The sequence below is a fragment of the Triturus cristatus genome, chromosome 3_1 (genome assembly GCF_964204655.1).
Source record: "Triturus cristatus chromosome 3_1, aTriCri1.1, whole genome shotgun sequence".
In the NCBI taxonomy this organism is placed as follows: Eukaryota; Metazoa; Chordata; class Amphibia; order Caudata; family Salamandridae; genus Triturus; species Triturus cristatus.
In genome coordinates this window covers 397,952,699-397,965,452 of record NC_140583.1, presented here as the reverse complement: position 1 = coordinate 397,965,452, position 12,754 = coordinate 397,952,699, and the positions used below count along the sequence as shown (strand labels likewise).

Here is a 12,754-nt window from a genome sequence, read left to right as displayed (position 1 = left end):
CCATCAACAAGTGGATATCCTTCAAGCTCCTCATCCATGCACACAAGGCACTCCACAATACAGGTCCAGCCTACCTCAACAGACGACTTTCCTTCTACATCCCCAACCGCAAGCTCCGCTCTGCCGACCTCGCACTCCACCGTCCCTCGCATCCGGAGAACATCCAGCGGTGGAAGATCCTTCACCCACCTCGCCGCCAAGACCTGGAACACCCTCCCACTGAGTCTACGACAGACCCAAGACCTGCTGACCTTCAGGAGGCTACTCAAGACCTGGCTGTTTGACCAGTAGTGGCCCCCCGCCGCCACCTCCCAGCGCCTTGAGACCCTCGCGGGTATGTAGTGCGCTCTACAAATGATTGATTGGTCAACACCTACAAAGTCTCCACTGGCTCCCTGTGGAGAAAAGATTCACTTTCAAAATCCTCACTCACGCCTACAAATACCTACACAACAACGGACCCAAATACCTCAACGACAGAATCAACTTCCAGGTGCCCAAAAGAATCCTCCGATCTTCCAACCTCGCACTGGCCGAAACCCCGCACATCCACAGAGCAAGAGCAGGCGGAAGATTCTTCTCTCACATTGCAGCCAAGACCTGGCACGAGCTACCCGCAGACATCAGATGTGCCTCCTCCCTGAACACCTTCAGAAAGACCCTCAAGACCTGGCTCTTTAGCTAAACAGATCTGTGGACCTCCGCGCCCCCCACAGCGCCTTGAGACCTTCACGGGTTAGTAGCGTGCCTACAATTCCCTGATTGATTGATAATGAAATGTATATGGAAAGAATTAATATTTAGAGCTTCAGGTTGCACAACAAAGAGTGTAAGCCCATTTGCTTAAATTCTGTATTCTTAATATGGCATATGTGAGTTTCTGGGGTATCATTTAAGTTAGGAAGGAAGTCGTGGCTCCAGCAGGAAGATAGTGGGAACTGAAGTCTTCTGGTTTTCTACGTTTATGAAGTGGAGTTTAACGGTCATCCTGATTACATTAAGAAATTTGGTGTCTAAAAGTTTAATGTGGAGGAAAATCCATTGGAGAAGTGGATAGAGTTCAAATTAACCTTTCGGGGGACCAGGAAGTTTGGGAGTGGCTAGGCAGTAATGCCCATCTAATTGCAGTAAGCTAGACCTCGCACAACATGCTAGTAGAGCAGTGATTTGGTGAGTGCTGCTTGAAATAGAAGTACGAGTGTTTTGTTCTCAGAATTTTGCAAATAACCTCCTGACTTGGTGTCAGTGGAGAGACGTGGGTGAGCAGGGAGGTTGAATGCTTTTCTCATGAAAAAGTAGATTTTTTGTGTACGAGAGTAGGAATTCTAGGTGAACCTTCTACGTAGGCTTCTGTACTTTTCCAGATTATTCATTAGAATATTACAAACTATGGACAGATTTTCCCATTGATTTATAGCAGATGGCTGTGTTGGTGGAGGAAGTAATTCAGCAGTTATGTTGCACATCAGATTTCTTCATGGGGTTGAGTGTGAGCATGGTAATGACCCTGGGTGAAAGTACTAAGGGTGAAAAGGGTCTCAGAGGCAGACTTTGTAGGGGAAGTATATGGTTTTTGAAGATTTGACTATAAGAGGGAGCAGATAGCACTTCTTGGCTGAGGCAGGCAGGTGGCTCTGCCACTGGCATTTTGGTTGCAAATCCGCTTTTTAATTTCCAGTTTCATCCTGTGAGTCTCATGTACACTCTTTGTTGTTGGCCCATAACATGTTGAGAAGGACACATCCTACCCTTGTCTTAGGAAGATAAGTTAAGAAAGTCCTCTCCTTTCTTCTACAAATGATGAAGAAAACTCGGCAATGCCTTTAAAATGTCAGGCATGTGTTTCTTGACTTCAGGAAAAGGATTCACACATTGTAATCTATCTGCAATAGTAATGAAGTATAAGGTGACTGGATTTACACAAAGTTCTCCCTGTTATATCCCGTTCCTGTGGAGGATGGCAGCTGAAAATTTTGCTGGTTGGGCAGTATTGGGGGAAATCTTTGAATTCAGTCTCCAACCCAGCTCTCACAACACGGACTTATTATCAATGTTGCATGTAGCCGAACCATAATTACATGTCTTGCCCAAGTAGCAGCTTAGGATGTCTCCTGCCAGGGAGCTATTGCTGATGGTCTTAAGCCCTGGCGCCAGTTCGATCATCACCTCTTGGCGGATCTTGCTGAACCTCCTTAACCCTTTTATGACCTTTGATGTGGGTTTTTGCACATATGAAGACCAAGGCACATCTCGCCAGCCAAAAGTCAAGTTTAATTACTTTTTGAGGGCTTTGAATAGTCCTCTGAAGTAGTACACCTTTTTAATGTCCGGTTCATCCATTCCTAAATGGAAAAAAGCCACTTTTTTTTTTGTCCTGCCTCTGGTAAGGTTATCCTTCCAAGACTAAAATGGGATATTGGCCGGTTGCCTTTCTCCCTCAAGTTAGCTAGAGGAATCTAATATCTATCCATAGAAGCCTTACTCCCCAGCAGTTTTCACAACTAATGTCCGCAATTCATTCCGTTCTCCCACAAACCAAGATGTTTGTTCTTACTACGAAAAATAGACTAGAGAAGGAGGGATGTTTATCCATTAAATGCCTACTATTTAGACTTCCTATTCCACTGGTTAAGTACATATACTATACAGCAAAGATATATTCGGACTGCCCTCTGCTCACCTGTGCCGTGCAAATGCTGAAGATAGTGTTGGCAAGTTTAAACCTCCAAACTTGGAAATACAGGTAAAAAAATGTTGTTCCACGCTTGGAAAGGGACCCACACCTTGAATAGCCGAAGCCAATAATACTGCTGTAATTATGCTTAGTACCTAGTCACTCATGTTCATGCATCTTCCAGGCATGCTTCCATGCAGTAATTCTTAGGAAGGCTTCTTTCAGATTCTGATACCACAGTTTTAATGCTCAAAGAAAGAAATGAAATCTGGTAGCCTAATCAATAGATTGAGAGCCTGATGGATAAAGGTATTTTGCAGTTGCAAAATCGCAGAAGCCTTTCCGACTTGTGAAAGGGGTTTTGATGCTCTATTTGAATTTCCAGTTGGAAAGGGAATAATGGGCACGCCTGTCCTATCTACTATTTAGATAGGAGTGTACCTTTGGGTTGTGACCGCACCTCAAAGGCGGTGGCATCTGATTTGCACGGCAAACTTCCTCTATGGGAATCGTGCCTGCTTTTCCCAATGTCTTTCCGAACAAGAAGCTTTATAAATTTTTAAGCAGCGGTGGTCCCTTTAAATGAAGTGTGCTGCTTTTAAAAAAACAAAGGTTTTCCGTTTTGGAAATCCAAATGCAAGGGCAGAGTTCTGCTATTCCCTAGAGGCCTCCACCCTGCATGTGCAGCCAGCTGCAAGGTGTTGCAAATTGTGACCTGCCTAATTAACATTTATTATACAGGTAATTTTGTGACACTTTGCAAATCATAATTTGCAGTACAACATTGATGTGAGAAATGTGTTCCTCCCCATTTAATCCCCCTGAAATATTTGCTTTTTAGGCCATCTGGTTTATGGCTCACTACCCAAGTCGCAATCACGAAGCTCGATTATAATGGATTGGGAGTGCTAACTGCCCGTATCCACTTTTAGTTGGGTCTGCTGCAGCATAGCTAGGGTAAGAAGCTCTGGGCTGGTCACACATAAACATGTGCCTAAATGCGTGTAAAAACATGCTGGCTGAGAATGTGAGACTAACGTCTAGCTCAGTCCAGTATCTGCTCACAGGTAGCCTGTTGCCGAAGAAACCTGTAGGGAATTGGTGACTACTTAGGCAGGCCTTATAAAATAAGTGTGCATTAATAGAGTGAGTATAGGCATCTGTTGTGACTACTGAACAGTGTGTGCGCTCTTCACTGTATTCTACACTGTGGATGAAATCTGCACCAGTCCACTGTTTCACCATGGCTAAGCCTAGAGACCCAGTTGATGCACCAATATTATGGTAAATGAGGATTCAGAATACAGATCTTCTATTAATTTCCACGTATCTGTATTCCTTGTGACACTTCAGGATTGAGCATTTTTCTCTGCTTCTGCTCCTAATTAGATTTGAGCCTTTGAATCACTAAGTTGGGCCAGGTTAATTACTCTATTAGCAAGCTGGAGGATCAAAGGCCTCAATACCAACAAGCATTTGCAATGCAATAGGTCTTGCATTTATAAGAGTTTGAGCTATTGGCATTGTAAAATTACAATGCCTTTTATTTGTTTTTGTTTTAAAACAAATAAAAGGCATTTACAATGTCAGTAGCATAAACTCGCATAAAAGCAGTGTGTGGAGTGCAGCAGTGTGTGGCGTGCAGCAATGTGTGGCGTGCGAAACCTGTAGGGAATTGGTGACGACTTAGGCAGGCCTTATAAAATAAGTGTGCATTAATAGTGAGTATAGGCATCTGTTGGGACTACTGAACAGTGTGTGCGCTCTTCACTGTATTCTACACTGTGGATGAAATCTGCACCAGTCCACTGTTTCACCATGGCTAAGCCTAGAGACCCAGTTGATGCACCAATATTATGGTAAATGAGGACTCAGAATACAGATCTTCTATTAATTTCCACGTATCTGTATTCCTTGCGACACTTCAGGATTTAGCATTTTTAGGTCTCGCCTGAGCCAGCGCTTTAGCGCTGATCTCGCGAGAGCTTTTGTAAAAAGGGGATCTAGAAGTACAAACCAGTGCTTTCAGGCCGCCAACTACAGTGCATGTGCGCCGGGCGCGCGCACCATTTGGCAGCCTGCGTGATCATTTCACGGCTGCTTTGATGTTCTCAGTGCGCCGCGCGGCCACTGAACATCAAAGCGGCCGCGAAATGATTACTTTCACTTTGCGTTCGTTCTTTCGTCGTTCTGCCGTGGCTGCCTGGTGAGCACTTGTCATTCTGTGCTCTCAAACAGATAACAATCTGAAAAGCCAGGCTCCGTGGGTTTTTATTATGCTGCCACAGCCTCCGATTAAAGAACAATTGGAAGATTTCGCACCATGCCAGACTTCTTGGCGCTGGGAAGAACTGTAGACCGGAGCACTTCTTCCTATGTCCTGGCACAGAGTTCGCTCTGTTGGTAACAGCTACCAGTCGTTTACTAGCTTAAAGCCCCCAGGTTACGTCACGGGTCACACCAAAGCAACACCCAGCTTTCTTATTTCCATCAGACGGACACTTTCAAGTGTGCTGCCACAGTCGCAAAATTACAATATAAAAGAAAGATTTCGTATACCAGCAAAATAGTAAAGATCTTTTAAATACTGTACATCTACAAATTGCATAAAAAGTTACCTTGTAAATGGAAAAAGCTTTTTTTAACCACTTTATCAACTTAAAAAATATACATTTCTTTACAATATTTACTGTCCGTTTCTGTTTTACAAAGAAATATACACTTCATTTTGCTGCTCTTTTTTCCCAATAATTCTGCTTCCTTTTATCACTTAATTTTATAAATGCATTACCATTTGGAACGCTCATACCTCTACCTGAAACAATTGCGAGACCTGCTCCATTCCTAATGCTTGTTCTCTGCTTCTGCTCCTAATTAGATTAGAGCCTTTGAATCACTAAGTTGGGCCAGGTTAATTACTCTATTAGCAAGCTGGAGGATCAAAGGCCTCAATACCAAAAAGGACAGTTAACACTCCTGGGAGCAGGACTACCTCCTGGCTGAGGGTGGAGATTGAATCTACTTGTACATACTGTTTTTCATACTGCACCTGGCCTAGGAAGCCTCAATCCCACAGAAACAAAAGAAGGTAGCTAGACCCCTGGAAATGGGCACTGGAGGGTTAGTCCTTCTGAAGTTTTGGAGGGAAGGGGGAGGCAGCTGTGCCAGTTAGGGGCAGGGTTTAGGTTGTCGGCGAATGTATTTCACAGACCAATAATTAGTGCCATGTTGGACCTCCCCCCACCCCCGTGACTGAGTCCAGCGAGGTCTTGAGTGGAATTCCCCTTCCCAGGATACACCTGGACATAGGAAATAGGACCAGGGAGTGCACCACAGCCAGCGCCCTGTCAGCACTGTATAGTGTCGGCTGAGCGGGAAACCGGCAGGACCACGCAGACTTGGGCTTTCTGTTGGACTCAGGGCAGCCAGGGATACAGGTGCTTCACGGAGGAGTGGGTGCACCTGGGACCATTTAAAACAAGCATTGGCATAGCCAATAGGTCTCGCCTTTGGGACCTTATAAGTGTTTAACCATGCAACAGTTGCATAACTAAACACTGATAAGGTCCCAAAAGCGAGACCTATTGGCTATGCCAATGCTTGTTTTAACTGCTGTAATCTAATGAAGCCTCACGGAGAACATTAAAGCGGCCGTGCGGGCGCGAAAGTGAAAGTAATCGCGGTGAGGCGCGCGCCCGCGCACATGCACTGTAGGTCTAGGCTGGCCTGGTAGCACTTTTTGGAGCCCTCACAAAATGTCTCGCCAGACTGGGTCAGGCGAGACCTAAAAAGACAAGAAAAAGGCCCTTTTTTGGCTGGTGAGGCCTTATATTAGAATAATAATAATAATAATTGCCCACATACAAAGGTGCGTGCCAGAAGGCACTGCAGCTGCCTAATTTTTAAATTTATTTTTTATTTCAGGAAAGAAAAGGCACAGTCCTCATTTATTTTACATGCCTAATTTAAATATTCAATATGCAGTTCCCAGGATGGCAGGGAATTTGTAGGGGACCACCCTAAACCAGTGGCGGGTTTCCTTAAAACTAAAAGGATGGTCTCTCCATTTTTAAAAAGGTAACCCTAATTCTCTCCGGGTGCTGATGCCCCAGGGTGAAGGATGCAATGTTTTAATCCCTCCTGGAGTTTTGGCTTTGGCCTAAGAGCTTAAACTTTCAGAGAACCCTATTGGTGGGTCCTAAGGCTGTGCTGCAGCATGGTAAAAATTTAAGAAGACTCCAGCACACAATTTATTGAAATTAAAATGGTTTATTGAGAATGGCAAAGTTTGTAGTGAATAGTTACATGTGTTACAAAGTTAGAAATGAGTCGAATAAATACGTTTATTTGCATAAGTTAACTAAAACAATTGCATTACAAAGAAATAAAATCATTTTTTGTGCAATATGTAAGGGTAAACAGTTGGTAAAATGTGATTATTAGGTGCCATCAATTGTCTTGGGTCTTGTTTACAAGATTGCTTTTGTCCGTTGCACTATAGCCAATCCCGTGAAATCCAGGACTACTTTTGTTACCATTCCTCTCCTTTAGAGCTGTTTCTCATGTAAGGCGCTAGTGCTTTGCTAATTCATGAGCTGGTGTGCCAGATTTGGATTAGATTATGTGCAGCTGTTGTGAGCTGTCTGAGGACACAGGGCCATAATCTCGTAGTTTATTACAAGTCCTTATGAATTTGTTTTGTAAAATGGTACCATCCTTAATCATTTTAATGGTGTTGCATTGGTTTACTATGGCATATCTCTGCTTGTATGAATGTGGTGGCACCCTGATAAAACCATTATGCCTGTCTTTTGATAATTAAACCCCATTGTATTCGGTGTGGTAGAAGTATTGTGGATACATGGTTCAGGGCTCACTAGTGATGTGAACTGTATAGAGGGTGTTGCCATAGGTATTTACACCTGCCATCATGTATAAAATTGTAAGTTGTTGCATAGTATTGAGTAGTGTCTGCATAATAACATACTTTTCTTTTTTATAAGTATAAGCACTGACCAGATAATTAATTATTGAATATTCTTCCTTAAGTGCCTGTGGACTGGAGTATTAGCCCACACCACCTCACCTGAGTAGGTTTTGGATGTCTCTTCCTTGCTACCTTGGAATTAAGTGCTATATTTGGGTACTTGGATCCCAGCAGCCTGAATGCTGCAGACATATTACTTGTGAAGGACCCACTTCTTACATACAGTCTTATTGCGAATTGCACTCCCTTTTGCAAAACAGTTGGTGTGCAAATTGCATATCCCAGGTTGTTAAATGGGAACACAGTACATCAGGCACAAAAGGTTAAAGGATCTAGTCTGTAAAAATAATTAAATATAGATTTGTCTAGACTTTTTTTTTTACATTACCAAGAATCGCCCACATAAGGGATCCAGAGTGGTGAGACATTATTTACTAGTTATTCTCTTTGAAAGACTTCCACTTGCCATAAGTGTAGGACAGAAGATATGCTGACCCGTGTGCATCTATTTGTAAGATTCACATGAAGGAAAATTACAGCTAAAATAACTATCTTTTAAAATCGCATGTTGTAGAATGTGTTCGGACGTGTGCCAGGTCTTTCTGTTGGTATAGAAACGTTATTTTTTTATTTTAACAGCATACCCTCCTACCAGCGGGCTTAAGACAGAAGGACCAGACTGAAAGAAAAGCCACGGGAAACTTTGACAGGGACCGGCTCCTATCCTACTTGGAGAAGGAAGCACTGGAGCAAAAAGACCGGGAGGATTATGTTCCTTTTACTGGAGAAAAAAAAGGTGATTTTGCTGGGGAGCTTCAAAGTTGTGAGACACCAAGCATTGGAAACCCGCTAACCTTTTCTTTTGTTGTTGCTTTATGCCTCTGTTAAAGCGTGTAATTGCTGCCGCACCCACCTGCCTGTATGTGCATGCCTGTCTCCGCATCTATGCTTTGGTGATACAAGGGTTGGGCATTCAAAAATGGCGTCACCCACCTGTCTGGGTTCCATGACTTACGCAAGCGTCTTGTGTACGTGTACCGTACGTGGATGCAGTAATACCGTCGCATGCCTCTTCGGTGAGCGTGCTTGCTAGTTACCTTGTCTTGCTTCTCATTCGCAGTATAGCCACACGTTTCTGTGCTCCCTGCCTCAGACAGAAGGTTCGCTAGATTTTAATGAGCCGCATTCCAAGTGAAACTGGAACAGAATCGTCTTGTTTAATAGACCCCGGGAAGCAGTCAGCAGGCCTGCAGGAGGTTAGCTTGACACTGTTGTAAACCACATGATGTGCACGGGATGTTTATGCATAGTTTTTTCTGTTTTCCTAAGATCTATATCCGTGTTGTCCCTTGCGGATTTCTCCGTATCTTTCTCACATCTTTCTCCGATAAAGACGTCTCGCAGCACCGTCAATAATAATGTGAGGCCCTGCGGATTATGCAGACAGTCGCGACATTGGCTGCAACTGAAATGCCCGACTTTTGTGTACTTAGAAGTGTGTAACCGTTGACAGTTCACACGTCATTACCAGCAAGACACCGGAATACTTCTCGTAACTCGCGAGTAAAAACCTATGTAAAGCATTCATCCGTGGTCAATTCTTTTAGATCTCCGTTTCATCAGTACTCTACGATGTATAAAATAGCTCTTTAAAATGTTTATTAGGAATTGACAAAATACTCTGTTTCGCTGGCGGCCAGAACACTAATAAAGCTTAAATGGAAAACAATGACGGTGTTAGACAGTTGGAGCACTTACTCAGGTCGATGAGAACAGAACATATGCAGTGTATGAGACGTGGAGAGTAACAGTTACACGAGGCCAAACACATTTCTCTATGGCCTATTCGATTCTTTCCTTGAGGTTGCACCAATGTTATCTACATACAAGTTGGGTGTCAGTACCTTGCCCAGATTGCACAGGGAAGTCCCGACTTCTACTCAGTCTCCCCCCTTTGCCCTCAACACAAGTAACAATGCAATGAACTTTACAGGGCAATTTTCCAAGACATTTCAGTAAAAAGTAGACTATTTTAAAGGTTGAGCTGGAAAAAACAAAGAACATTCCTTATGTTACTGAGCTAGTTCTGTTGTCTTGAACATAAAAAACAAGCGTGGACAAAAGTAATGGGTCCCACCTTTTTGACGAATTGGTTAGGCCCAAATATAATGGTGCAACCACATGAACACATGCACAAGTGCATATGCGTCATGACCATGTTGGCAGAACTCGGTAATTCAGACAAAAGAATGGTAGAGAAACCATGCTCCAGAAGAGGGGCGAACGCAAGAAAAGGAAGGCAACCATCATGTAAGAACAAAACATATAAGTTGCATGTAATTGTCACTGCATCATGTCTGAAGCACACACTCTGGCTTAAAACACAACACCAAACCTCAATACTAATAGATGTTGACTACTACAGTACCCTTCGTCTGTCTAGCCAGACACACAGCACTAAAACTTAACTAATAGCGCTGACTACTACCAGTACCCTGCTACCATCCATGAATTACTGATGATGTAATTGCTAACTAGACCATTTAGAAAGTTCCTTGAGGGCTCAACAACATGTAGGAAAGCACACTAGAAATGTTAGAATACAATGCCATGCAATAGAGTAATAGCAATAATACCACTAGCACCAGTACTCAGTCAGAATCAAAGTTACAACAGTATCAAAACCAAGCATTGACAAAGCCACTAGATTGAGCTTTAATGTGCTATTTCATCAAGACATAATTTCTGCTTACCTTTTTGAATTCATAGTACTGTTTAACACATATCTGCTGGTTTTGCCATTGTTCGTTATATTTCATTTTGTATTTTTGTAAGTTCTTACATGCAATTGAAACCAGCCCCAAAGTGCTCTGTTGGGGAATGTACAAAGAAATTCAGTATCTCCACAGGTGAGAGAAGCTAGTTATTTGCGATGGTCGTCTGATGCTTCTGTGATGCTTTATAGGAGGATTAATTGAAAGGATTAACAAGCATGGACAAAGCCATTGGTTTTGCCTCCGCGAAAGCTATTTGTTTTGTTAATGTTTCTTTAGACAAGTTGCTCAGCAGCATATTTTTTAGGCTTTAAAAAAAAAAAAATAACAATAGGTTTCACTGACAGATCATACACTTTGTAGGAGAAAGCTTAAAATGGAGAGCTGTATAACATTATTTAGGGTAGGAAAGCTGAGTATTGGTAGCTGACCACGGAGTTTGAAGCACGACTGAGTTTTAATTTTTTTTAATTAAGGATGGAGAGAACCAGGAGTTAGGACTGTATAAGTTACTAGTCACTTGGATGAGCTGAGTCATTATGCCTTTCCATAATTCATAGCAATCTCGTCTAGCCTCCGATGTGTACGAAGGGCATTCCAGATCAATTGGCAGTGTGCATGTGCGGTAAACCAAGACCAGATCTTTTATATATGACTGAGTGAATGATGATTAGATTCTGTATGGCCTTTCAATTGATAGTAGCATCTTGGAACAGTAGCTTGGGGAATTTCTATGTAGTGTCACGCAAGTAAGACCGAGTAACTTAAATTGTGATCTTTGGAGAACGATTGAAGAGTTAAGATGAATGTGGTATTTCTGCAACATTTCAGACCACGAATGAGCTAGGCCCTTTTTCTTGCAGAAGTTCTAATTTCTAGGGTACCCAATATTTATAGACTTTGAATAGTGAAGTTTGATTGTTACTACCACTATAGCTAAAGCAGTTTACTTAGCAAGGCTAGGATTCCTTCGCGAAAGTGGAAGAACACATTTTTTATGTTTGTATTTGCTTGGCAAGTAAAGGAAAAGTTGCGTTCTGGATTGGGCTTTGGTTTGTGTGTGCACCAGTTTAACTGAAGAGGAAGGAGGCCACTAGACTCGTGTGTCGAATGTCTGTCAACTGGTCATTTAGGCTGAGCTGCTTGATTTTGATCCAGTGGTGTACACACTATGACAGTTTGCCACTTTCTATACCACTTCTTTTTTTAGGTAGATACAAGTTTTGTCGGCATAGAGGTGGTGAAGAATGTGGACTCAAGTCATTTAAAATTTTAAGAAAATGTGTGAGATGACTGATCCATATTCCACTGCTCATTTAATGGTGGTGGTTATATATCAGGAGAATGGATTTGTATTTGACCTGTTTGGTTGCCCAGGAAGCTGAAAACTAGGATAGGGTGGTTCTGCCTCCACAGAGGAGAGAAACAAGGCAGTGGATTAGCACCTAATGTTTTATACAATGTAGTATTTGGTATGGAATGTTTCTGAAGTGTCTGAGAAAAGATGAGTGACTTACAGTTTCCAGTATTCTTGAGATGCAGAGAATCCCTGATATGGATTGATAGAGGGCCTTAATGCGCATTTGGCTGTTTCAACAGGGTGATCATTTTTCAATCTTTGGTATGTTGCAGTTGGACCCAAGTAAATTTCCTTTTCATTACATACATGAGGCTTTGGAGCTTTTGATTTAATGCTAGTCCAAAGAGGTTCAGTTCTTGAAGTTCTTTGCATAGCCTATGCTTCTTATTAGGGCTCTTGATCATTGTATTTTCAAAACAGTTCTTTGAAGGAGCTAATGGTATACATGATCCAAGCTTGGGACGGGCCTTTTTAGGTCTCATGCGTGCAAGTTTATATATATATTCCGGATAGGTGCTCTATTCCTCAATTTGGTCCACACATTAGTTTGATGTGAACCATCATCTTCTAAGGGGTCTGCTCCTTCTTTTCATTAGTTGAAGATCATTGGTGAAGAAGATACTTTTAAGCTGGCTGAAAAGGGCTTAAACCTGTTTCAGCCAGGTGAAAATTAAGAAAGAAAAAAAAAAGTTTATAATGTCTCCGCTCACATTCATTTGATCAATGCATTGATTCAGTCAAAATTAGACTACCCATATGAAATGCATTTAGTGTCACCAATTAAGAACATCCACCTTATTCAGCAGGGTAAAACATGGCAACTCGGCATTGCTCCAGATGAACTAGGAATGACTGTATTTTCCTGGCGTTGAAATCCCTGCATTGACGTACCAATTCAGTCCAAGATATTTTATGTCTCAAACTTGTTGCTTCTACATTTTAATAATACTTCCCGAAGT

The 12,754-nt window shown here is 42.3% G+C and overlaps 1 protein-coding gene across 1 annotated transcript in view; it reads left to right on the top strand.

Annotated features, from left to right (window-relative positions):
* The window catches only part of LOC146860319 (tropomodulin-3-like), a 331,475-nt gene that overhangs the window by 123,664 nt on the left and 195,057 nt on the right, over positions 1-12,754 (top strand). Inside the window, exon 3 of the mRNA XM_085644183.1 lies at positions 8,301-8,457. Within this exon, the coding sequence (XP_085500309.1) occupies positions 8,301-8,457 (157 nt within the window). The remainder of the gene's footprint in view (positions 1-8,300; positions 8,458-12,754) is intronic.